This window comes from Aythya fuligula, chromosome 19 (genome assembly GCF_009819795.1).
Source record: "Aythya fuligula isolate bAytFul2 chromosome 19, bAytFul2.pri, whole genome shotgun sequence".
NCBI classification, from domain to species: Eukaryota; Metazoa; Chordata; class Aves; order Anseriformes; family Anatidae; genus Aythya; species Aythya fuligula.
Window position 1 is genome coordinate 11,191,929 of NC_045577.1, and position 27,640 is coordinate 11,219,568.

The following is a 27,640-nucleotide window of genomic DNA, read 5'->3' on the forward strand; positions in this document are numbered from 1 at the left end:
ATCACATTAGTCTTAGGCAGTAAAACACAAAGCTGCTTAGTAGTTTCCTAAGCACTCTTGTGTTCATGGGAAAATTGTATGTTACAACAGATCTGACTGGCTGCTGCAGAGATGGGGAAAGTTAGCACTTCAGGCTTGAATTACCTTGTGAACTCATGGGCCATTGTTGTGTTTTGTACAGTCAGATTCATTAGCCAAGAGGTGGTTGATAAAACTTGGCCTGGGACTCAAAAAAGCAGACTTCTCCTGACTGTGTCCTGCCTGAATCCAAGCTCTTTTTGCTGGTGTTTCCTTGTCCACTCTGAAGTGGCGCTAATGACACTGTTCTCCTTTAGAAGCCTTTTGCATTCTGCTGGCATGAAATGTGAGAAAAAAGCTACGTATAACATTGCTGGCCATTGAATAAACACGAGCTAAGAGCCAGCTGCTGCTCCTTTACATCTGTTTGAACAGAGGCAGCAACACAGGGTTAGTGTCTTCCAACTACCTCAACAAGGAAGGGTCAACTTGATCTGTTATCACAGCATTCTGATGCCTCAGGGCATCTGCCAGTATCCTTTCAGGAGGCAGTGACAGTCCAGCCAGTCCACCCAGTGCTGCAGAGCTTTGAGCGCATGGAGCAGCTGCCGAGAGGTGTCATCATGCAAATTGAGCTCTAGGATCTAGTTCACACAGTCAGCCCAGGTATATCTGCATGGTGCTCTACAGCATTTCCAGGCCTGAGTCAGCTCCTGCAGAGCTAATCTGAAATGCTGCAAAGAGCATAAAATCACAGAATCATAGCCCCACGTAGATGGTGGCTGTCTCTTTCAGCCATCCCAGCTGACTCCAGTTCCTGAAGGCAAAGCTGAACCCTGGAGGCTCCTTAATAACTTCCCTTCTCCATGAACTTAACTATTGTACTTCTGGGAGCCTCCAAAGACAAAGTCTCCAACTACAGGAACTCACCCGGGAGCAGACATTTGAAATGAAATAAACAGAATTCAGGCACTGTCTATTTTTAAACTTCCGAAGATAACAAGGCTGATCTGATGCTTTGTCTACCTGTTTCTCCCTCTGTCTGTCAGATCCCCCTCCCACAGAATAACCTCAGCACATCTATATTATTTGCAGCCTAATTTGATAGGGGAATAGCAGTATTGAAGATGTATTTCTGTGACTTCATGGAAATCAGTGTCTGTAGATCAAAGAAAATCAAGTTGGAATTTCTCCAGGGAAAGTGCGGATCTCTCCTTTGGGTGGCTGGTTGGCCAGTGAGTAAATGTGTAATTTAGAATTAGCCCCATCATGTCTTGCCTCCTGCCCAAGTGGTAGGTAGTCAATGAAGAAAGGACTTGAAAGGAGAGCTAGAGGTTTTGCAGAGCATGAGGGAAATTGTAATATATGTGGCAGAGGACAGTAGAGTTTGGTTGAATGAATGCAGGGAGGCAAAAGCACAAGTGTAATGGCAATCAGTCTTCCATTCTACTGCTTACAGATGTCTTGCTTTTCTGTAGCAATGCAAAGGATCTGAAAAAGAGACCTCATGTCCCCCTGCTCCCATCTCCGCCAAAGAGTTCAGTGTGGTCTGTGATAACATGCTGCAAGGCCTTGGACGCTATCTTCGCTGCCTTGGTGTAGATGTCCGGATGCTGGAGAATGAGGATGACCATAGGAAAGCTGCTGAGGTTAGTTGCGCGTACATGTTTATAGTTCCCATCTACACTCCTTGGAGAAGGTCTGATGCTTGCTGAATTACTGGTTAGTGACTTGCAGCAACTGCCCAGCCCATGCTTCCTGCTGTGCCTGTGTGAGACACCATTCTCTGGTTCAGCCATAACCATTTGCCTGCCTTGTGCTTGGGTCAGTCAAGAAGCATAATTAAAAGTTGGCTGTTCAGTATGAATGGGAAAATTTCCATAATAAAATTGCCCTGTAACTTCCTAGCTGGCTACCAGCTAGTGAGATGACTCAAAGTTGATCAGCCACAAATTGCAGTGGAATATTTGGGAAAGGATGAGTGTCAAGGACAACAAACATTGATCTGGACTCACATAACCACTTTGACCCTCTGCCTTTTGGAGGAGAGACACATGCTTCTTCATTTCAGACATATTTCTACCATGGCTGAAATGGAGATATCCAGCCCACACAGTGTGTTGCTATCAAATTTGCACTGATCACCCAGCCTGGTGCACAGCATGTTTCCTCTTCAGATGTCTTTTTGGCCTGAATCCTGGGCAAACTCTAACTTCTGCAGAAATAATTAATATCTCATCTCTGCCAAGCTTACACAAGTCATTTAAACAAACTAATTCTCACTGCCTTCCCCCAGAGCCCTGTCTCCGCTTCTCATCCTGATACCTTATCATGCTACAGACAGGATGTTTTACATCGCTTTCTCTATGGTGACCAGACAAACATCCTTTCACTATCAAAAGCCCTTGGAGTGTTACTGTATTGCAGAGCCTTTGATCTGTGCTTGGATAATCAAAGATAAAAATAGACTCCTCCCACTGTGCTTTATATCTGTCAGTCTCAATTGAATAAAAGTTGAATGTTGAACGCTGTACACCCAAAAAACAGCAAATGTTTTTGCAAAGTCCAGGATAAAGGTTTGGATCCTGGTCAGCAAACACAAGATTGACAGTTTGGGTGTTGTTACAACACAGTCTCAAACCAGCGTCACCAGGAACATCTAAGTGTATACAGATACGGTGTTTGTTCTGCATTAAGGTCATTTCCCTAAAATGACTTATCAGCCATGTTGCATGTCTCCTTGTGCCAAGCACTCCTGAGTAGCCTGGCATTTGGTCCTTATTGTTCACTGCCACTTGTCGAAGTGACTTCAAGTATTGGTAGGCAAAGAGGTCTTTTCCTTTACCTTCTGTTCTATGAGATCAGACTTAAAAGCCTGAGAGCTTTGTAAGTTGTGCTTGGGCAGATTTTTATTTTTTTTTAGACCAATGCATGGGATAGTAATAAGACTAATGCTCATGCATTGGTTTGAGAAACCCCATTCCCGGGATAAACTTGAAGTCTGTGTCCTGTGTATTGCTTCATATTGTGCTGCTGCTATTCGCTAAATGCTTTATTTTGAACAACAGTTGTCATGGCAAGTTTCTCATGTCAGACCTGTAATCTCAGATCTGCTGGCCTGTGAGAGCAGGACCACTGATGCAGGAGCCAGTGTGTTCCACTGTTTGCCCACAGTTAATTTCTGTGAGAAGACATCAGTTTGCATTCTTCTGCATTTATTTCATAGTACCATTTAATTAGAACTAAACTGGGGAAGTGATTGATTAAAAAGTGCTATCATAATCATGGACACGGAAAGTCTTTAATAATGGTGAAATAATATAAATTCTTACTGAAATTTTATTTCTATGTTTAAATCTTTCCACATGTTGAGGGCAAAGAGCTCGCAGTCCACCCTTAGAAAAACATTTAGCCTTCTATTCACAGGTACCAGCCTCTCTGGGAAGAGCAGCTTTGTGTCTGAGTATGGGCACCCTGTAATTTTTCCAAGTCTCATTTGTTGGGGGTGGCAGTGACATTTTTACCATGTTGCATTTATATTCTAGCTGCTGTATTGCTGTGCACACAATTGTTTGGCAAAGCAGATATGCAGCTGGGGGATAAATATCTGCACGAGCTGTGCTGGACCTGACTTAAAGCAGCCTGTGAACTAGACACAGGTTGCCATGTGCTCTCCCTGAAACGTGGTCTTGCCTGACAGCAGTACTGTGGTCTGGCACCTTGGGTAAAAAATGCGTCAGTGGCTTTGTGTAATGGTCTAGACTAGCCAAAGCCTGGCGCCCTACTCTGTGGCAAAATAGGGAGGTCCTTCTTGGAGAAGGGCTGCGTGCATCCAGCTGTTCCTCACCAGGGGCTTCTGACTCCATCCCAAGCCTTGATATTTCTGCATGCACCCAATCCCCTAGGGATTTAGTTTTGTTACTGGTAAAGAAAGAAGATATTCAGTATCTCTTATGCAGCATCATTCTGCGTGTACAGCTGCCATTATTTGGGTAAGCCACCCTTTGCATTCCTTTTTGTTATCCCTATAAAGAACACGTTATTTCTATTTAAATACATTTTTCTTTACTTTATCAAATCCTATCCCAGTTCTGTTTCTGGCCAGGTCTTCCAGTTTCTTTTGTACAAACTTCTTTGTAAGGAATTTTAAGTCCCTCTTTTGGGTTGTCTATGTGGGCAATTGGAAGGAGGTGGGAAAGTTTCAGTGGATGTGCTTCTCTGCAGTTTTGCAGAACTTGGTGGAACAGTGGGGTGCTCCTTATACTAACCTTAAAGGATCGCCCACCAGCCTGAGGTAAATGCAGTAGATCTTAACAATGCTGCACTTCAGAAGTGCACAGAAGTTCATAAGAAAATCACATTAGTTTCTTAGGTCACTGATGTCTAAGAAAAGGTTTGGTGGAATCTCAAATGGATTCAGAAGTACTCAAAGTTGAGTTGTGGATTTTTTTTTATTTTTTTTTTAATGGACTGTGCTCTTGGTCTTCAAAATCATCTTCACCTCCACGAATAATCTGCACACTGAGGCAAACTTGGTATCTTTTGAAGTAGGATAATATCCAGAAGGCTGGTAGAACTGGCTTCCTGCAGCTCCCATGGTGTAAAAGGTTCCCTCACAAGGCTATATGCACTTCCCCAAAACTCCAGGTGAACTGGCAAGTTGGAGAAGAGGCCTAGGCTTGGCTGAGTCTCAGGAGCCAGAGGGAGCAATGTGTACCTGAATCTGAATCGCCGTGGGTTTGTCCCCCTGGTTTGGATCCAGGGGACACAAAGGGGACATCTGATACTGCAGTTAGCAGAGCTTCATGTGATGGGAAAATCTAATCTCTGATCTCATCTCATTTTTGAATGTCTTTCTCCATAGTCTTGATGTCAACCACATTCTTTGTGTTTGCTAGTCTTTCTACCTTCCCACCACTATGCACAATCAATTCACAGAGGACAGATGAGAACTGCCTTTGAGATTAGGACATAGGTTTTGATGTTTGGTCAGTAGAAGGAAAATTTCTCTGGAGACCTTGTTACAAATGTGCCTGCGTTAAGAAGCAAGGCTAGGTTTATGTTTTAATCTAGCACTTGAGGCCATGTTATGAAATCATGCTGTAACTCTGCAATTTATGATTTTCAGGAATGCTGAAGAGAAGTCTAGGGTTGAAATACCAGCAGTACAGCAAGTGCACAGCAGGACTGGATGGAGTACATTTATAGTTATTAAGCTCATCAGTTAACTGTCTGGGACATTGTATTTTAAGAGAGTTTCAGATGATGAGTAGGAAGACTTCAGGGTTGGATTGAGTTTTGTGATCCACTTCTCCAGTAGATTGCTGGCTGGGTGCCGTTCTGGTATACATCCTGAAGCAGATGCTTACTGTGTACTCCACTTCTGTCTGAACTTGGCCCTTGCTGGCCTAGGCTCAGGGTCACTGCTGGGCCTCTGCCACGGCAAGATGGTCACAGCTTTTCCTGGACAGCTACCTTGGAAACAGAGCACTGCAATTTGCCTCTTCAAGGGCGTGTAGTGCTGCCCAACACATGTTGTGCAAGGCCTTGGCTATAATGTCAAGCACAGTTTCTCTTTCCTTTAAATTACAAATCTGTGGCACTGTTTTTGAAACCTTCTTTGTCTTTAGTTCAGAATCCTTTAGGTTGTTAAGAATCTCCATTACCAGCGCTAGCTTCAAAACATAGGGTCTCTCTCTGCCCTCTCTCGTCTGTCATTGCCGTTACAGGTCTGTCTTGTAGTAATTCATTTGTGCTCATTCACCTCTGCAAGATGAAAGTTAGCTGAACAGACAGCCATGTAAAGGGCTAAGTAATAATCCCAAGTTATTAGGGAGTGCTTTTTATCCAGAAGGTCTCAGCCTATTTCCAAAGGAAGTTGATACTATCTTCTTAATAGATTGTGAAACTGAGGACAATGCCCTCTCTGCAGCACTTGGGGTGGAGCAAAAACCCTGACACCCACTCCAACACTCTGCTTGGATTCTTTCTGTTTGTGTCTGTAAGCACACATCTTCCACATGGTCCTGGCACTGCATTTGGTTATTTCTTTCAGGAGAAGAGAAGGAATTAAGCCCCTTTCTGCAGCGTGTCTCCTCTGTGGGTTTTGGTCAGATGTGTGCTATCACATGGGTTTTCTGGCTCTGCACATTTCTCCCACTGATTGTTCCAGAGGCAGAAAAAAACATGCTGGAAGAGTTACTGCTTTTCTCTTTTTTATTTGATGTCTTTTGCCTGCTTCTGCAGAGCCATTTAGATAAGGGGATTTATCAAGCTTGAACTAATTAACCCTGGATGCAGGAAGTCAGAATGGAGTGTTACAGCTGTGAAATTCTCCGACATATCCTGAAGCACACATGGGTCTAAAGGAATTTCTTATCTCTTTTCCCGTGTTGGTAAATCACTGTGGTAAAGATTCGCTCTTGCCTTTCTGGACTTCTATTGCTAATGTGCCATGAGGATGTTTTGTAGGCAGAGCTGTTTAGTAATCCAGGCTGTATGTAGTACATTTCATGCAGAAAGGGTTGTCTCTGCTGCCACATCAAGGTTTCTGTTCCTAGAGGTTTTTTCCCTTTATTTGTGAGACACGGTTCATTTTGAAAGAAATACAGTAATTTTGCCTGTAGGAAGGTACTTCAGAAGTTCTTGCCAATCACCTTCTCAGTGCAGAATTGGCAGCCAAAGCAGTGACTTCGTATAAGAAAAGAGGAAATAGGCTACCTGAAAGGTCAGGATAGGAAAAAATTGGTTACTCAGTTTGCTACAAGGTGCCTTCAGAGTGTTCTCCCCCTTGTTTCATGTTGCCATAGGTCAAGTGGGTCTTAAGAGAATAGCTATCCAATACAAAGTTTAAAAAAACTCATTGTTTTGTTTGACTGGTTGGTTGGTGTTCCCTGGCTATATTTGGTGTTGTCTAACTGCCTGGAAAGTGCAACAAGACTCAGATCCCAAATCCCTCTTGCAAGGGTTAAAGAGTGATCAAGAGAGAGCTTCTGAGACTCTGATCCAGAAGAGAGAGCTCCGTGACACGCATCTGGAAATAGTGAAAAATGCAAGGGCTTCCAGCAGAGTCGAAGCCAGAGACGAGAAAACCTCGTGCCTACCTCAAAGTGCCAATCTCTTGTCAGCACTAGCAGAGCAGGAGTGCTGGTTCACATGGGAATCCTTCTATCGCTAAATCCATGAAACTATTTCCCTCCAAGAGGAGAGGGCAAAGAGGTAGAAGAGAGCGATGTCACTTAATCGTACAAAGATCAGCCACGCTTTTGTCTTTCTGAAGAACTGCAGTTCCAAGCTTAGTGCTTGCTATTTTCTTTTGGCACCAAACCATCTCAAAGATTCTCTTACTCTATTGTGAAGGTTGGAATGAGACCCTTGTTAACTCAGTGCAGACCTTTCCCATTAAGGACAAGACCTCTGATAAAAGCATAGGACTGCAAGCCAGGAGACAAGCTCTGATGGAGATGTTCTTTATAGCTTGGGAAGGGTGCATAATTGCCATATGTGTGCTCTTGGGCTGCTGGGAGAGTGACACTGTCTTACCTTTAAGATGTGAATGTCTATGAAGCTCACAGGCTCATTTAATGGTACTTTTTTTTTTTACATTTTGTTTTTTACTTTTTTTTTTTTTTTTTTCCTGGAATTACCCGCTTAGGGTATTTTTCGTTTCTCCCTTGTGTACTGCTGTGAAAGCAGAACTGCTTGGTTCTTAGTGAACCAGACCATGGAAACAGAAAGAGTCTGGGTTAAAGAAAAAAAAAACAAAACTTTTTGATAGGATTATTTCAAGGTATATCAGTTCCCTGGACCATCTGCAGTGCAGATGCACAAGTAGCTGTTCCAGCACATGTGAGGCAAGGCAGGTATTGGCAGGGAGGGGACATGTATGGAGAGAGTGATACCTTAAGCTGCTATTGCTGTCAAAAGCATCTTGTTGAACCAGACCCAAATACTCTTGGCCTAGTGTTTGTTGACATACAGAGAATGACTCCGTATCATCAGTTCGTGTTCTTTCTGTTTTGACTGAGAGGAAAGCTTGAATCCAGTGGTAGCTTCAGCCCATGTTCCTTACAATTTTTACTGTTTTTTCTAGATTGCTCGACAGGAAGGAAGAGTCATTTTAACCTCTGGACTACCATATCAGACTGTAAGTGTTCAGAGCTTCTGGTATTTTTCTGGCATTGTATCCTTGTGCAGTGCAGGATGTTCTGAGTAGAAAAGAGGACAAGACAGATGTGAAAGCAACAGCTGGCTAGGCTTTTTCATGTTTCCTGCACTAAGAACTATGTAAAGGGTCTTGTGAGGCTCTCTGTTGTTTACGAATGGTCAAAGGTTGGAGTGAAATGTCTTTTATACGTAGTACTTCATCAGTGGGAGTGCGATTGCCCTCCATTAAAGAAAATAAAAAATCAAGCCAAACAATCCCAGAACAAAGCATTTTTGTTTGGCAGGTGAAAGACAGCTCAATCCCCATGCATTTTATCAGAAAGATTCTTGTTTGCTGACTCACTGCACATTGACATAGTTTCAACACTTAAAGACTTCTCTTCTGGCTTGGAAGGAAGAGAATGGAAGTCACCAAGCATGGATCACTGTGGAAGCTGTGGAGTTTTTTGTTTCTATAAATATACACACACATTAAAAAAAGAAAAAAAGAAAAGCAAAACCCAACCCTCAGCACCAGATGTTGAGAGCCCTTCATGAGACATACTTCAAAACAGAGTGTTGATGGAAATATATTGAACCTATCATTGTTTGCAACGTCATAATGCCTGCTGCAAGTCCTTTGCACTTTGTTATTGCCCAAAAAACAATTTAGAAACTATTCTGGATTACACACGAGCCAGAGTGAGGGGCCTCTTTGTTACAAACTACCAATATGAAAGCTCCCAACTATTCAAATAGTTACTTAGAGTATTTGCAGAACTTAGGTTTTTAATTTGCCAGATAGTAGCTGAGTACTGAAGAAAACTTCCCCCATGATAAGATACTGTGAGGCAAGTGCAGCCATACCATGTTACAGGTTCCTTATCCAGACTGTGGTTCCTGTATCGTACAGTTGATGCAGTAGGTAATGCAGTGTCCAGAATGATCTTACCTGGCAAAACTTTAATTTCAAAGTACTGTGTCAACATCACAAAAGGAGATTAACTGCTTCACAGCATACAATACCATCCTGGGAAATGTCTGGTTCCCTTTGTTCCCTTGCCTTTGTGTGCCCTCCACTTGGACAGAAAGGCTCTGCTAGGTTCTTTTATGCTGGTAAAAGATGTAGCAGATCCACCTTGCTGTCAGTATTCATCATGTTCATAAAGATGTGTCTGGACACTTCCCAATTCTTGTTCCCATTGAGACTTTTCTGCCAAATATAGAACAAACATGAAAGGGATGTCCACATCAACCACTTCAAGCTCTTTGGCCATCAGTGAACTTAAAGGGGTGAAGCGATAAAACTGGCATGAGACACCATCTCTTTGACTGTACATTTGCATACAGTGTGTGATCTCTAAGGTTTCACATTAGAACTGTGATTAAATTCAGTTTCTTCTTGCTATCCCAGTCAGCCCCACAGCACTAAATAATAAGTTAAAGGGAACTTGGGCAAACGTGCTTGATATAATGAACACTGTACTGCTTCAATTGTCTCAGAAGTATTTGCAGCAGTGGCTAAGTGTTAAATTTTACCTGTTGTGCCCATTAAATGAAAATTTAGACAGTAAATGCACATTAATTGCAAATGTTATTTGTAATTAAAAGCAAACTAAGTGTATTAGGAAAAAAAAAAAAAAAAACAGATCAGGATCAGGATGCATGGAATTTGTCTCATTTATTGTCTTTTTGGTTTATGACTTGTCTTTTCAAGCTGCAGTCCCAGGTAGGAGAAGGGAGGTGCTTCTCTGTGAACTGCTCAGAAAAGGCAAAGGAACAGGCCCTGCAGGTTTTGAAGCATTTCAACGTTCACGTAACCCTGGAGGACATCTTCAGCCGCTGCCAGGTAGGACAAGTCTTGTCTAAGCTTAAGGCCGTGCTCGCTCACCATCCATTCACAGCTGGCACTGCCTCAACCCCAATTCCTTGTTGGGGTTTTGCACTCAGTGCCATGTGCTTGGTTCCCAAGATTTCTGCTTGAACTTTGGCAACAATTGTGCAAAGCTGTGAGGAGTTCTGAGCCTGCCTACATCCATCAGAGGTGTTGATGACCAAGTCAGAGGCACTGCATCTGGAACTTGCTAGAAGTTCCTGATGTGTTCTGAGTATTGATACTTGGTGTGTGTTTTGGCATTGGCTGTCACAGTTATATTCTCTTTGTTCTTGTGTTCTCTGTCTAGGACACATGCTGTTTTAATTATAAACTGTGTTTAATTATGGCTCTGTGATTCTGATAACACTTAATTACTTTAATAGGAGGATTTTTTCTAGGATCATATTTTTTTCAGAAGCTATTAGGTTAATTCATGTCCATGCTGGTTGATGACTCCAGATTGTGTTTGGCACTGGATATCTGTGGATTGTTTTTAAGAAGAAATTTTAATTGTGTTAGCTCAAATCTCCCTCTCTTCCAATTTCACTCTTGTATTTGTTACAGTAACACGCTGAAACCTATCCCTTCAAAAACTGTAATATAAACCAAATTGAGACTTCAACATCTCTCATCTTATCAGTGTTCAGAGAGAGAAAAAGAAGAAACTGCAAAGGTGGCTAGAAAAGCAGCTCTCTACAAAGAGTAAACGAGCCAACTGAGTACTTCAGTAAAGTCTGATTCTGTGCCTTTTAGTTGAACTACCAGGGTCTCCTGGCCTGGTGAAACTGGACAAATTTTGTTGGAATAGCAATGGCTCCTGGGCAAACATGGCAGAGTACAATTTTTTAGAATTCTGCTTAGATCTGATGCTGGTTGTTGAAACCATATCAGTACCCTATGGAGAAAATGAGAGTTGTCCAGCTGTGCAGGTTGCATATAAGATGAGAATGATTTAACAACATACAGATTGGATCAACATAGTATGGGCTGATGAGTCGATCGTACTGCAGGATAAATGTGTATGCTTAGATATAAGATTGCATTCATTCTGGTGGTTTTATTGTTCCGAGAACAGATTTCAGTTGTTACATAGTGACACGCTGGCTTTTTTTGCAATTAAAAAAAATAAATGGTAGATTCTCCGATTCCCTGAGATCCCATAAAATGTCAGTGCTTTTCCTGGCGGTTGTTGAAATACCACAAGAATAAGCACATTAAAAAAAAAAAAAAAAAAAAAAAAAAAAAGTGCTATTGCAGAAAACTGTGATATCTGTAATAAATGCAGAAGGCTGTGCAGCATACAATCTAAAACTGACCCCTTGCCCATAATTTGGAGTCTGGAACTGTTTAACTATATGGCTTTTTAGTATGTGCTGTCTTAGTTTACAATATAAATAGGGGTAATCAATCTGGCTAGGAATATATACGAACTGTTCTCTTACTTCCAGAAGAAATGTCTTCCCTGTAAATTGTGGTGGTAGAACAGCTGCATGTTTTATACTGCTAGGCATGGGAAGATGCTATTATTTGTTGAAGTGCTCTGTGTTCTGAATCATATATTTACCTACATTTAAGGCTTTGGCGTTTTGGAGCTGATTTTGTTCAGCTGTCATCTACAGCCTGTGCAATTGATGCTGTTGTTCTCAGGGAGAATCCCAAGCGGTCACAGCTGTCTTCCTAGCAGACACCCAGCCCATTACAGGAGCACTCAGCACTGCAGCGTGCAGCCGTTCTGCATGCAAGGGAGGGCAGTGGTCAGTACATTGAGAAGGATGATACTGTGTAACTACTGAGCATATTGACTGCCTGCATCAAAAATGGCAAATTTCTGCATTTAAAAGGGTGCTCTGGGGCCACTGTGTCCAGGAGACCTCAGTACATCATTTGCAGGTTCTTTCTAAAACATCCTGTCTGCAAACCTAGTAAAGCTTAATTGCACTTAAGTAGGATGGGGGCTCCATCCTTAAACTGCTGAGCTGTTCCCTCCATGCCCCCTTTTGTGGTCTCTAACCACTTTACAGACCTCAGGGCTGGCAAACTACTCAGAGTTCTGCCACCTCGTTGCAGAAATGTGCGTTGCTAATGGATGACTGAGGGTTTCGGCTGTCCCTGGAGCAAGGGAGGGCTGACAGCATGCAAGCCGGGTTCATGAAGAGCTTCTGCAGGCACTTTCAGCAGAACAACAGACCTAAGCAATACCAGCTTGTGAGCAGGGCCCTCTCCATCCTCACCTTTCTGGGGCTCAGCTGGACAGCAAGGGGCCGGCTCAGCTCTGCTCACAGCATGCTTGGAGATTCATTATCAGCTGCAATCATCCCTTGCAGATAAGCATTTTCTGTGTATCACAGGAAGCAATGTGGCATCCTGCCTGCCTCTCTCTGTCTCATGGAGCAAGGGCATGTTTTGTCTCTTGGGCTTTTTCTGTAAATGGTTGGAGTGAATATGTCAGCAAATATCATTGCAGTAACAATTAATGGTGTAGTGCACATGGTAAAAATAGGTCCCAATTCAATGGTGTACCTGGGTTTGCTGTAAAATACATTTCCTCTGTCAGGTCCCTCAGCAGGGATGGGCAGTCTCCCTTTTGTGGATATAAAGAATGGACTGGCTTTGTAACTCTGCCAAAACACTGACTTTTTCTGTTAAAGCAATGGCAAATACCAGTTACCTCTGTTTGACTTCTCTAGCAAGTGCAAGGAGAATTTCACCCATGTGCTTCTCATCATTTCTGCCTTCAGTTGTACTGGGCGTTGACTCATTGCTCTGGATCTAAGCTCCAGAAATGGAGGCTGCTACCAGTAGAGCCAGTTACAGCATGCCAAATGTGCCCATCAGATGGGTCTCTCATGTGCTGCATCGTAGGGTTCTGTGATTGTCATGGAGAAGCCACCTGTGCACAGCAGCTTTAGTTAGGCTGGGTGTTGTCTTCAGTGAGGAACATTTTAGGGGGCTTGAGTGAAAGTAAGATAAATTCTGTCTTTTAGTGGCACACAAAAACGCCCCAAGAAGTCATGTTTCCTAGCTTTTAAATCTCTGACATAAACTAATTTCCTCCATCTATTAATTTTCTCCATCTATCTGAGACGCAAATACACACATTTGAATATCTCATACAGCTTTTCTTCTTTTCAAATAACCAGAAGTCACTTCTTCAGTCAAAGGTGATATGAAATGCATGTTGGAAGTTGTTTGTATATGCTAAGTTCAGCACATAGGTGCCTTAGACTAGTCCGAAGGTCTTCGTGGAGTTGCCAGAAGCTACTATAAGTAGTATTAGGGCCAACTACCAAATTAGCTTGAGTGGAAGATCAGCTTTTAGTAATATGGGGGAAGTTATCACACACCTTACATTTAAGAAAAGATCAAAACCTGTGTCTAACTGGATGGCTGCAGTTTGGGGTTCAAACATCAGACAGCTAGGTTGCTTTATATAGGGTTTGACATTTGGCACTCCCACAGTTCTGTCAGTGCATAAAAGAGGTCACTTCCCAAAGAGGTCACTTACCAGCCCTGCCTGCTGTAGCCACCCACTGTGCTCCATGCTGGTGTCTGAGCATGGGGCATGGCTAGCAGCTCAGCACTGGCAGAAGAACGCAAGCTCCATTCCACTCTTAAAATTTAAAACACTTTTAAATTAAATTTTAAATTAAAATTTAACACACTTTTAAATTCTTTAAAATGAACATTTTTGACATATTACCTGGATGACTGACTTGGATTTTTCCATCTTGCTTCTCTGGACCATCTAATTGAAAATCCATCAGGGCCGGGAGAAACATGGGTAGAATGCATCTGCTAACCCTGGAGTGTGGTTAACGCATCTCTACTGCTTTTTTGCTCTGTGAGCCTCAGGTAACAAGGACTTTGGCTGAGGTTTGGTGTCGGGTCTGGCTGACTCTTGCCAGTGAAACAGCACTTATGTCAAGCAGATAGGCTCAGGAGGGACTGGAAGTCCTTGGATGTAAGTAATGCTGCTCTGTGCAGCACAGAGTGAAGTTATGGTTTGAATGGTGATAAACAGTGCAAGCTGTTAGCTTTAAATCTTTATATCACAAGTGTTTGTCTCAACAGTTTGAGGGAAAAACAGTGTGTCCAGTATTGTATGGGATAGCTGATAAATTATTCCTGTTATATAAGAACCTTGTTGTTAAAGGTTTATAACTCTGCTGCAAAATCCTTGCTGGTCTGAAGCTGTGAAGAGAGATTTTGAGGCAGAAGGGCCTGTCCATCTTCAGCAAAGCTGATCTGTGTTTTACTCAAATGTGTAACTGCTGCTTAGCTGAACTTTGAGGTTTGGTTGTTTTTTTGTTTTATTTTGATTCGTTTGAGTTTTGCCCTTGCACTGGGCATGGGAAGAGCGGGCTCCTCTGGTGCCCAGGCCGGGCATGCTCAGCTGAGCTCAGGAGACATGGGTCCTGCTAGGGGCTGTGCCACATCCTGGCTTTTGACCTGACTGTTTAGCTTCTGCCTTGTCCAGGGAGGGAACCCTGCTTGAACAGTACCAAATGCAATGTGGGCCTGGTCCTAGGTGAGATTTCTAGGCTTTCCTGCAAGCAAAAATGATTGTAATTATATCCCCTGCAAAAATAAATGTGCCAGGAAAAAAAATCTAAGGCTCCAGCTGCAGTTTCTGCAGCTGAACAGCCCTGCATTTATTATTGGATTATCTGCAAATTCAAATAGGTTGTCTCTTTCACTTCACTGAACGCTGTGATCCTAAATAAGCAAATTACATCACCTATTCTGATGTCCTGTTTAACTTGTGACCTCAGCCTGAGCTCTGCAGGATGTGAGAGATAGCTGCTTTATTTCATTGTCTGGAGATCTGATATCTTTTTTCTCTCCCCCCTTCCCTGTTCTTTCAGTTTCAAAGCTGCTCACCCCAGCCTTTTAGAAAGGTGTTAGCATGGGATTAGGAGTAGGCGGAGAGGAGGGGGGAGGAAAGGAAACCACCATTTTTTGAAATTAGGTGCAAAAGTGTTATAACAGTTACAGCAAATTTTTTTTTTATTTTTTATTTTTGTGTGTGTGTGTGTGTGTGGTTAAGGTAACGAATTTCATCGCTGCAAAGCTCATCATGTGCAAACTGATTTACACAGTGAGCCTGGTATGGAGCAATCCATTTAGCAGGGACAAAGAAAAAGGCATTATGATTAGATGAAAAACCCTGTGCTTGGGGCACTTTGCGAGAACCTTTGAAGCGAGCCTGGGAACTCTGGCAATATTAGTCGATAATTAGTAATATAGATCCCTCAAGCTGTCGTTTAGGTTGAAAATGTGCACGTCTCTCATGAGCCTCTGTCACACCAATCTGATCAGCAGGCTTTTTTGTTCCTTTTATGTGGGTTGCTCTGTCGGTCCAGATGATGATGAGAACTCCCAGACATCATCTTTCTCACTAACTTGTGAGCCAAACAGCTATCTCCCGGCACTGTCATGTCATGGAAGTGGGACCAGGGCAATTTTGTTTTGTGGTCACCTTTCTTGGCTTGGACAACAGTCATTTTATTCTTTTAAATGTAGCAGTTGCCCTTTCCTGCATGGACTTAAAAAAAAATGGGGGAAAAAAAAGGAAGAAAAAGAATTTAAAGGCTATGTATTTCATAAAAATGTTTCTGCCTTAAAAGACAGCGAGGGATTTGCCTCAGGAGTTGCTTAGTACAAAAAAGCATCTGCAGCTGAAATGGGACTGAAGAAATCATCAAAGAATTTTGAAAATGCCAGTTTTTAGATCCCACATTTCAGCTCTGAGATGCCTTCCAATGATGCAATATTGTGTCCCTATTTGCTTCCTTTCAGCCCCAAAGTCTCTTTGGAAAGGGATGTGTCACCATCTCAATGACGAATTAAGAAGGGTCATGTGCACTGGATTTTGTACACTTGGGAATGCTGAGAACGAGAATATCGTTTGGAAACCCTCTGTGGTTTAATAAAAGGTTCATACATAGGATGCAATTTGTCAGCGCCTACAGGTCAGGAGAACCTGTGATTAACAGCATCTGTGGTTTCCCCAGATGTGTGAGTGAGCTGCCTACTCCTCACCAGCCCGTAACCTAAAACGAAAAGTCAGCCCTGTGCCTACTCGAGACGTAGGCTGTGATTTCTTGGTTCAGAGTGTGATTGTTCAACACAAAGGGTAAGGCCCTCTTAATCTTTTTGTTTATCCTGGGCCTGGCAATTTAGATGTAATCTGCAACTTGTGCTGCTTAGATTCTGGCCAGGAAGCACAGCTGGTATTATTCTGTCTCTACAGACATTGTTGACGGAGTGAATTGACCTCAAAAGGTACTTGTCCCTGGGCCTGTTTGAATGTGAGCATTCAGTTGTGAATGTACCTAGCCCTGAAACAGCAGCATTTCATTCAAAAAGATGTAGCTCTTTTTATGCGGAGTGACTCTACACATAGTTGTTAAATACCATCAGAGTTTGTGATAAATTGTCGTAGCAAATCATGCTTCTTTTAAGTCTTGAGTTGAGATTTTTATTTGCTAATCTCTAAGGTATTGTAGCTGGTATTGAGAGCTCTGGTGAGTGGGTGGTTACCATTACAGTCAGGGAAGCACGGGCACACGAAACAAGGTGGGTCAGGTTCCCAGCAGGAACACAGCCCATGACTCCTCACCCCACCTGCACCTGATCTTGGAGATACAAAGGAGTCCTTCCAGGCTTCACTGTATTTATGTACCTTAAAGGGGAAAAAGAATGTACTTAGCTGCCGCTATTGATAGAAAGGGGTCATGTGGAGCATACCACAGGAGACAACCCTGCCATCTGGAGTGACTAACGACCCCTGTGTACAAAGCAGGGTGGTTGGCAGGATGTTGTCCATACCAGCACCACCACAAGATACACAAGATGGGCACCAGCACGATACATAAGTTCACAGAACACAAGTCCTACAAAATTCCCAGCCTGTAACTTGCCTACCACTGTTATCATACATGTACAGCTCAGAGCCCTCCCAAAAAAGGGCTCGACTGGGCCTAATTCTCACCAGTGAGCCTGGACAGTAGTGCCTGGTTCCCACAGACTGTACACTTCCCTGCCAAGATTTCAGTATCTTCAGAAATTCAGTGGAGCATGAAGGTCACAGCAAGGGAAGAATGACAGCCTGAGACTTCTTTCCCCCCTTTCACCAGCTAGGAGCAGACTGTTGTCTCTCTAGCATGTTGACTGTTTTCATAGGGTTAGCGTGAAAGTTTATGTTTTACACAGACCAGTGGAAGTCAGATATGGGAATGCAGCAGATCAGCTGTGTTTCTTCAAGGAAGACGGTCTCGTGTTGCAGACTTGCTTTCTCAGTGTCTGCAAAGGCTTGATTTCCAGTGAAATTTCTTTTAAAGATCTTTGTCTTTAGGCTCTAGGCTCTTTTTGTGGATGTATGTGAGAGACTGTACCCAATGTTATTGGGCTGTGTGTCCTTTCTCTGTTGTTTTTTGTTGTTTGTTTGTTTGTTTGTTTGTTTTGGTTTTTGTGTGTGTGTGTGTGTTTGTGTGTGTTTTTTTGTTTGGGAGTGGGTGATTTTTTTTTTTTTTTGCTTGCTTGCTTGCCAAGCTGCAGGCGAATATTAAACTTCAGAGAACTGTTAATTTTTCATGGTGTTATGTACCACACTGCTCAAAATGATGATGCCAAATTAGCCATTAGAGGTCAAACCTTGGCTGACAGCAAATGTTTTCTTTTGAGGAAATCATCCTTATTCCTGGGAACCAGCTTTGTTCTTCTGTGCTAAACGCAAGAAAGGTATGAATGTGTGTTTTTTCCTGGAGGGTAACGCTAGCTGGAAAAATGCTGGTTTTAGCCAGTAGAAACAGAACAAGCAAACAACGTTTGGCAGTGAAAACAGCACTTGTATTTAGACTAGCATAGAAAAGAAGACACAATGTAGTACAGAGTAAACGTCCTTTTATACAGTTCTGTACAAGGCTTTTTCTTCCTCTCATGGGTTTGGACAGATTGGGAAGTGCATCGGTCAGCAGTGATGCTGGTGCACTGGGAGAAAGTAATGAAAGGTCAGTGGGTGACAGTGATGGAGTGACTGTAAGGAAAATGAAGAACTCTCTGGAGAAGGCAGTGACACAGCTATAACTCCCATGTGTCTGAAAGAAACTGTCCCCATGTTTTCTCTCAAATGTCATGAGAAAACAAGAGATTTGTAGCCAATTTAAGTTCTGTTGGTTTCCAGTCCCCTGTGCCTCCTGAGGTCAGAGTTCAGTGTATTGACTGTGTCAAGAAGTCAAAATTCCCATGTTTTATACACTGTAGGGTTTCTCCTCCTTTTTGACATGGGTGCCCTTATCATGTTCATTGTTTGTATGTCGTAGTAAGGATTGGATGTCCAGTTCTTGGTGTGTGAATGGCTGTATATTTTTATTGGTGGGTTCTCAGGATAATAATCCTATACATAGACTCGCAATACATTTAATGGATCTCATTATTTGAGATATCTCATACCTTAAAAGTAAGATAATGTCCAAGTTCTTCTTTTCACAGTGGGGTAGCTGCCTTCATCAGTAGTTCAGGTGAAGTGAGTTGACTTGAACTCATCCAGAAGGTCTCCAGGGCTTCACAGAATAAGGTGATTGAATAGTAGTGGATAGGAACCCTTCTTCTAAATAGTTTGATGTGGACCATTTTAATATCACACCTATGTTTTCCCTATTCCTGTTTTGATAATCTTGCACAAAACTCTTATCCTGTTGTTGCAAACACAATTAAAAACCTACTGTGCCCATAATGGGGAATGAACAATTTTGCAGTCATCCAAGATTTGCAGCATTTGTCTGGGCAGCTGCTAACACCAGCAGCAGACCTTTTCTCTTTCAAAAGAATGCGTGATCTCTAGGCATTTTTTGAAGCTTTCATTTGAGTTAGCATTATATACTGAGGTACACATACTTGACTTCATTGTAGAATTTGCCAGATCTGTAATTACTTTATCTGAAAGACCTTTAGGCGATAAACTGTGTAACTTCCTATTGGCATGAATTAAACCATATCTGTTATTTGTAGCATTAATTATATGACGAGACACCTCACAGCAAAGAGAACTATACGTCTGTGGACCCCTGTGGGATACAGTTCATGATTTCCTGTTTTATCTACTGCTGTGTAAGCTTTTTCAGCTAGAAGCTGTTAATTCTGTAGATGGAAAGGAGCATATGTAGGGTTTGGACTTTTAAAGACCTTGTCTGCAAAAGCTACACAGGGCCTAAATGACTTACTTGACATAATAAAAGACCGCTTTGTATTTGGATAAACACAAAGAATTATATGCTGTTTCAGAAACAGGTACGGCAGTATCCTGGTGAAACCTGAAAAGAGAAACAGAAAGCTTTTAAATGAGTTTCTCGATTCTTACATTGCACCAGTCTTGAAGAAGGTTGTATTGATGAAATACAACTATATTGTATGCCATGAGCCAAAACAGGATTTTGCTGAAATGGCATGGATGCTGTCTTTAACTGAAATCATTTATAAGAGGGTCAGGATAAATTTCTCTCTCTCTTCCCGTAGGAAAGCAATAGAAAACCATTGGTAGCACCATGGGTTTTATAGTGAACTTATCTGAAAGCATGCTGGTCTAGAAAAAAGTTTGACCAGCACAAACTTGTTTTTTCCAGAGGGCACCTCAGTTCTCTCTGATTTCTCAGCTACGTGAGTGGTAGCTCAGAGGGAGAATGACAACTTAGGAGTTTTGGCAAAGGTGGAGAACATAATGTTTAGGGCACACTCCTTGTAAGTGATTATCTTTTCTCTGGATAACTGAATTTAGATGGTTTACCTGTCTTAGTTCAAGATATGCAATCTGAGTCGACCATACTTTTGAGCTGAGGGAAGACACAGGTGAAAACCTGCTTTACATTCATCCTCAGGATCATCTCTGTTCCAACCTCCTTCTCCTTGGCTTTTCTCTTTGAGGGTCCAGGGGGACCTTCTCCTACTAAGGCCTTTTAGTGACATAGGAGAATGTCATATGTCTACCATGAGCACAATCAGGATTATTTTCCTAATGCCCACTGTAATGACTGTGGTGACAATCAAGTGAGTCTAGCCTGAGGCTGTTTCACTGCCCAGAGGGTGGCCCAGCAAGCACCTCTTGGCCTCTGCGCACTTGTCCTTCATGTTTGCAACTTGGGAAGGGAGCATGTGGGCAGCCAAGTGCCGAGAATGGTCCAGCTGAAATGGATCAGAGAACATATTTGCAGCTGGATCAGGCACGAAGGACCACAGGAACAAGTTAGGCTCTGGTGTACTGCTCACATGAATTCCTCCATCTCTGGCAGACAATTCCTAGTGCCATGCCCTGCTAATAGCCTGGAGCATGGCAGTGAAGAGGCACAGGCAGACCATTAATCTCTGCAGCTATTAGATTTTTAATTTAACTGTCTAAATTCATAGACTTTAAAGAAGGGGGGGATAATGGAGCTGGGTCATGCAGGAGGAAATGAGACGGTGGTTGGAAAGGAGGAAGTTGGTGACACGGGAGTCAGATGAGGAACACAGTTCCCTACAAACAGGGTCATGTGAATGCCTGCTTGGTGACAGTATGGAGTGATCGATGTGCAAGGATAATAGGCCACTGGGGAGTCAGCCTGAAAGCTAAAGCCTCTCAAAATGTGTGGGACAATGTGGAAAAGAAAGTTAAAAAGACAACAAGTAAAGTCAAACTGCTTCTTGCACACCAGCCTGACTCACAGCTTTGGTTAGCTTGCTTCCCTTGGCTTACTTTGCACAGTCCAACTTCTGAATACATAAATGAGTTGGGCACTAAAAAGTTGTTCATGCTTCCCTCTGAACAGACTCTGGCCAGTGCTGTGGGATTGAGCCTTCTCTCCCTGGAGTGAAGCCATCCCTCAAGGGGACCAGCCCTTCCTTGCCTCGACAAGTCTTAGCTCTGGCTGCCTTCTGCAGTGGGGCCATTTCTCCCTGGAGCTGGGCCTTCCCTGGATCAGCGGCATTTAGTGGCATTTACTGGAGGGCTCAGATTACCCCAGTGAAAATAATCGGTTATGCAAAGTTACGCTGTTTAGATTGGGTTTCTTCTGTGTGGTCAGTGAGGTGTGAAAGTCAATCTGCTCTGCAAACCCTGAGGGCACTTTCTCTGTGCTGACTGGATATGATCCCTTTGGGGTTTAGCTGTCGAGGGGGAAAAGCTGGCCCCAAGTTCAGTTCAAAGGATGCAGAGCACAGGTGGTTGCAGTGGGACTGAGCTCAAGAGCCACACAGCCTGCTAAACCCAGATGGGGCCAAGCTAGCCTGGCTTGACAAAGTGAGATGGTCAGCCAAGAGCAGGGTGTGAGGTCTGGGCCCTGCTGGGCTTGTGCGCCTTCAGTTGCCTCAGCTGGGTGCAGGCCAGTGGGGCAGAGCCTAGCTGCAGACCAGGCATGGCTGTTTGTGGTTGCATGGATGCAATTTTCTTCACAGGCCATCGCAGCCCATGCAGTAAGCAACGGTGTCATTAGCAAGAAGGCCTTCCTGCACCATGAATGTTTCATGGCATTCATCTTATACATCATTCATGATTATCTTCCTTTTCTCCCTGGTACAAACACAGACTTGGAGTTTCAGTGCAAGATCAAGAGCAGAAAAGTTCCTGTGGACAAACACTCCCTCCTGCGGCTTCCCACTTGCCGGCCTTGGTCTCAGTGTCATTGCTGCCCAGGGGGACATGGGTTTGCCTTGCGATTGAGCTGGTGGGTGATGGGAGGCAGCAGGTGACCAGGCGATCAGGCAGAAGCCCTGAGCTACAGTACTGGTATGGCACTGGAGCCTCTGCCTGTAAGGTCTCAGTAGTGGCATGTGGTAGCCATCCTAAGAGGCTTGCCAGCCCCTTGGTAATGTCTAGAAGCACATAAAGAGTCCAGTAATAAGTGTGAGGGATGGTCCAGGGACTACTGTCTTTGCCAGGTAATGCAAACATTATATAATGGAAGCAATACTGAATGGTAGCACATGCATACATGTATTTAAATCAGCATCAATTTACGCTGCTGATCATCTGCGACTTACCACAGTATCATTCATATTCAGCTTTAGTGCCAAAAACAATACTCAGCTGCTTTCTTGTTTCTTAATGAAAAATACCTCTTTAGGGTTTCTTTGAAGTCTCCACCCCTGAAAATCCCTGCTATATTGTCATCATTGTTACTGTTAACAGCCCCTGCCAGTATCAGGAGCCTTTCCTGACAGATATCTCTGCAGGGGCTTTGTCAAGCGCTGCAATTCAGCCCTATACTATAGACAGTTTTAAATGGCTAATGACAGGCCTCCCAGGGGATTTCTGCCAAACTCTCAAAGACCTCCCAGGTTTAAAAGTGGCAGGGTGTCCTTTTCCTGGGGCCAGTTGCAGGAGGAATGCACACAGTCAGATTCTCCTACCTAAGCTGCATCAGCCTAGTTATTTTTGCAGTTGCAAAGACTCATCCATGCGTATATAGCCGGTTGCTTAGCAGAGGAAAGATAGCTGTGTCGGTAGAAGATGTAGAATAAAAAAGCGAAACTTCCAGAAGAAAAAGATTAGGTGGAAAATATCCCACTGGTTTGAAATATTACTGCATTTAAACTTTGAAAATATTTTTGTTTGACAGTAGCAGAAAAATATGAAAGGCTTCAAAAAATTAAGCCAGGTTCTGTATCAGAGGGAGCACAAGGCTCATTTTTCCCCAGTGTGTAAGGGTGTTACAGATATTTATGGGATAAAAATAGGAATGTGAATGATGTTGAAATAAGCTGGGCTTCTTCTATATGCTATTTTCAGAAGAGAGGCAGAAAAACACTTGGTCATTGAGAGTCTGTTGGAAATGGGTCCCAGGCTCTTCTGCCCATGATTTCAGGAGAGTTTCGGATCAGTATAGGCTGGCACAGCAGCCAGACAAGCCATGTGTCTCCTGCCACCTCTCTCCTGCCTCGGTGCCTCTCTGAGTACCCCTTGTCCCATCACAAGTGCTTGTTTAACTACAGGGTCTCTGGATCAGAAAGCTGATCCCAGCTGATCAGGCCTGTCACAACCAGCTGGTTGATTTTAACCCAGCTTTGTTCCCCAGTCTGGTTGGCGGCACAGCTGCCCATATGTGCATGTGGGGCCGGCAGGAGGACTCTGCCTCCGCTGTGTCAGCACAGGCTTATGCTGGCCAAAGCTCTTGTGAGCCTACAGCTGAAGGAACTAGAGCCAGCATTTCGACAGCTCTTGTCTGTACAGTCCCAGCATTAAGAGAATTTAGATTATGCTGTGGAGCAGATAGAAGGCTCACCAGGGAGCACGGTCACCTATGTGGATATTGAGGCTTGGCCAAGGAGATGAAGCCTTCAGCCTGTCTCAGCCCTACCTTGTTAATAACCACTAATTTAAGACCCTACTGGCAGTTCAAAATCTGTTTAGGTTCAAATTTGATGTTGATCTTCAGATTTATGAAAGAAGTAATCAGGTGGATGCTCATTCCCATGTAGACAGAAACTATTCTATTTTGAACAGCTTGTAGGTGATGTTCACCTCACCACATTTTTGCATTGTGGCTAAATACAGTTCACAGTTTCTGAGTGTATTTCTCAATTTATTCATAGCGAAAAGAGCTCTTCTCAGAGATTAGCAAACGAATTCTCCAGAGAATTTTTAAGAATTGGTTCTTCACTTGCACTTGTGCTACCAAATGCAACTAAATCTTTTCACTTTCTAAAGGAGTCAAAATAAATGCTTTTTCTTCTGTATTAAAATAATTTCAGCTTTTTTACCGGAGGGAAAACTACCATCTCTTAAAGTGATTCTGTGCCTTTAACTGGTCTACTGTTACACAGAATGGTTGAAGCTTCATTTAGCCTGAATGAAAAACTTGATGCATGTTGCTGAAGAGAGGAAACTGGTAGTGGATGATTTACTTGGAATGCCCTACAGCAAGGAGGTTATAAATGAAGTGGGGGAACACCGAGAGCACTAAGATCTGAACCAGAGGAAATGCATGAAGCCTTGAAGTGACCTTATGTAAATTCCTAATGATGAGACTTAATTGAACTCATTTTTTCAGGAGTTGTAAAGATCAAAATAACAACAGCCTTGAAATGCAAAGGCCTCTAGAAAACACATATGATCGTATGGTTACACAGAGCTGAAAACTGCTTAGGTTTGTGTGACCAGCTAGCCCAGCATCTAAGTGTTGCACCCACTGTTGCTCTGGGAGCTGTGGTGCCTGGGGGCCTGGTGCCAGCCTTGGCCCCAACCAGCACAGCGAGGCTGCTCAAGGTGCACGAGCAATGCCCAGAGGCTATGTCCTGTCTCCCATCCCTGTGCCAAAGTTGCCTCTACTTAAATGCCTATTTTAAACTGAAAACTAATGTGTTTCTGCACTGACTCCCAGGAAGCCTGACATGCCCTTGGATGCCGGCAGCGTGCAGAGCCGTGTGCAGCTGGAGACCCCTCTGTGAAATGGGCTGGTGGCCTCAGCCCAGCTCCTCGAGGCGAGTGTCCCACTGCACACATATGGAAATCCCAGTGAGGAGAAACAGAGCAGCTCTGGAGGGGTCATCAGGCTATGCCCTTCTTGATGAGGTTGGTTCCTGACATGAAATAATGTGGGCATGTGTTCAGTGTGACAACGTCGGAAACTAATACAGAGACTGTCAAGACCAAATTCCTGTGCTGTTTCTAGAGCTAGGGATTTTTCCCTCTCTACTTGCATTAGCTCTAGGATTCATTCATATTAATGGATTTATGATAACAAGATGAAGTATTGATCAAGGAAAAAGGAACAAGTGATCAATTCTGTGAAAAAATACTCATCTCTGATTCCAGTTCCTGAACTCTTCACTTCTCTGAGCTGGCATTTTCTGAAGGCTTGTGCAGTTAGGTACCCAAATCCACTGAATGTCTGTGAAACACCAGCTGCCAAAGTCTCCTGAGTTTCATTCAAAATACCAGATTAATTGATTTATTTAGATTCATAAACAGCAGTGGAGAGAGGGAAGCTCTGACCCAGTGAGAAACTGCGGATATGGCTGTGAACAGCAGGCTAATGAAGATGAAAAACCTCCCCTGTCCAGAGTAATCCAAACACAGCCTTACATATTAGTCTGTTGGCCCAAGTGCAGCTGTTTGTCTTTTCAGTAATCTGAAGCCGGAGCAGTACCCTGAGAAGCAAAGGGGACAGTGACTGTTTGTACATAGTGGAGGTCAGCAGTGCTGCTGCCTGAAATGCACGGCTTCATGCTGTGGAGGTGACTTGGGTGGCACCGTGGTGCCACCACGGCTCCAGGGCCAGGCTCCCATGAGCAAAGACCGGCTTCCCAGCTCTGCCAAACTCAAGGAGAGTGAGAAACCCCGCGTCTTCCCTTCAGAGGGAAGCTGGAAAATCTTCCCTGTATTTAAAGTTCCCATGGCTGCAGTTTGAATTTGGCACACAGTTGGCCATGGGGTTATCTGAGGTCATGTACTCAAATAGTTGTAGATAAAACAAGGGCCTGTTTGGATTGGAAATCTCCAGAGGGCTTTTCCTTTGCGCGAGGGTAATGATATTGCAAGAGGACATGAGCCAAAATAAAGATTCGGCTCTGTATGCAGTAGCTCAGTAAAATAAAATGAGCAATGGAAAAAAAAAGAAGTAGGGGAAAAAAAAAAAAAAAAAAAAAAAGACGACTATTTTCATTATGTTATTTTCTGAACTTGCTGTGAGATGGAGGAATTACAGCCAAGGAAAGGGAGTCCTGCAGTGCAGTGCCTTCCAGGACTCAGCTCACAGTGCTGCTCTTCCAGGAAACTCACCATAGTTGCAGAAAGCCCTCACTTTTGGGCTGTGCTCACCTGCTGGCAGGCTCGCCCCCTGTGCACCCCGCGCTGGGGCAGGCTCCCATGCCACAGGGGTTGCTGCATGGCCACTGCCTCTGCTCCTGGGGCAGTGCCAGTGGCAGCCAGCCCTGTAGCGCCTCTGCTGCAAAGGTTTGTTTCCAAAAATCCCTACCAGTTGGGACAGTTATAAAGAGGGAGAAGTTAATGTTTTTTGGAAGTTAAAGAAGGAATCAGATCCTGTCAGACTCTTTCGCAGGCCCTTGGGCTTTTATGGGAAACTATTTACTCACCACTTAATGGAAGACTGCAGAGCAGAGAACATTTGGACAAGAAATGTGATTCGCTACTTTTTCAAGTTGCCGTTAGAGAAAAGCCTATGCTTGTAACAACAGCTCTCTTATTGCTTGCTTGCTGCCTGGTACAATGATCTTTATGACTTCACAGCCTGTTGTTATGAAAATAGTTGAAATTCAAAAGCAAAATGACAAAGTTGAGAAGAAAATTGGGCCTTCGGGGGCTTTCTGTCTTCCTGTGGTGCATTCAGATGCAATGCTGATAGATGCTGCTATAAAAGCATCTCTCAACAGGTAATGAAAAAGTAAGGATGAGACAAGAAAGAGGAGCAAAAGCAAAAGGAAAAGATGTTCTCTGCCCTTCACCACATGCTGGGGCTCCAGGCACCTGGTGTAACCAAAATGGTAACTGACTTTCCTCTTGGTGCTGTGATGTCCTTCCCGTGGGCCTGACTGAAGCACGTTCAGGCAGCATCAGCTTTGCTGGCCTCGAGGTGCCCGCTCTGTTGGCAGCCAGGACAGCTGTGTGTCAGGGAGGAGCGCTACTGCCTCCCTGCCTTCATTGCCGGCGCTGCCAGGTGGCCCCACTGCCTGTGCTTGAAATCATCAATCTATTTGGTGTGGTTAGGCAAGTTGTGCCGAGCTTCTGGGTTTTGGATATGCATTTCGGATGGCATTGTGATGGGTGGCACGTAGGCAGTGCCACCTCCAGGCTCTCCAGGTGGGGAGATGCTGTCTGAAAAGAGACAATATCCCACACCACACAGGGTCATCCAGGCATTGTGCAGACCTGCTGCACATCCCTCAGGGCTTTCACTGAGAACTGGGAATGAAACTTTGTTTGAATGCAAACTTAATTTCAGCATAAAAATTATCTGAAGATGGCTTGCAGCTTTCTTACACTTGTTTTTTCTGTTGTTTTTAAGATTGCTTGCTGAGGAGCTCGAAGTATGGATGCTTTGTTGGTGGCTGTGAACATGAGGAACCCAACTCCCACCTAGTTTAATGTGATTGGTATATCTATTTCCTCTGGGCTGCCAACAAGAATTCAGCCTCAGCTGACAAATCTTTACCTACGTGTTCATCAGAGTTCACTCAAAATGTTCATTGGAGACTTTGGGAGTTTGGAAGGTTGAATTCATCATTTGATTTATTTTTCCAGTTTGGATGGGAACAACTGATAAATTTACATTTCTGGTGTGGATTCTGAAGTTTACATCTTCACAATTCAGTTTCTACTAGTATATGCTTAAAATGTATATTCACATTCTTTCGTTTGTTAGTAGGGAAGGAGTCATAAAAAGGTCGCATATTCATCAGGATTCATTTTTAGAAAGAGAACAAGCCTGTATGCTTGTCTCCTTGGAGTATTGGCCCTGCTTTTCTCCTTATAGGGAGTATCTTAATAATGGTAACACTGTAGTTTTTCAGCTTATGGAGACAAGCAGCAATGTTCCCAAAAAGACGTAGCTGCAGTCAGTGCCACCAAGTGTGTTTCTCTTTATGTATCCTGTGTTTTTACATGGTGCACAT

The 27,640-nt window shown here is 43.5% G+C and overlaps 1 protein-coding gene across 3 annotated transcripts in view; it reads left to right on the forward strand.

Annotated features, from left to right (window-relative positions):
* The window catches only part of EXD3 (exonuclease 3'-5' domain containing 3), a 288,098-nt gene that overhangs the window by 142,119 nt on the left and 118,339 nt on the right, over positions 1-27,640 (forward strand). For all 3 annotated transcript variants that reach the window (XM_032200283.1, XM_032200282.1, XM_032200284.1), the window contains 3 exons: positions 1,497-1,667; positions 8,111-8,164; positions 9,881-10,012. In XM_032200283.1, coding sequence (XP_032056174.1) covers positions 1,497-1,667; positions 8,111-8,164; positions 9,881-10,012 — 357 coding nt within the window. The remainder of the gene's footprint in view (positions 1-1,496; positions 1,668-8,110; positions 8,165-9,880; positions 10,013-27,640) is intronic.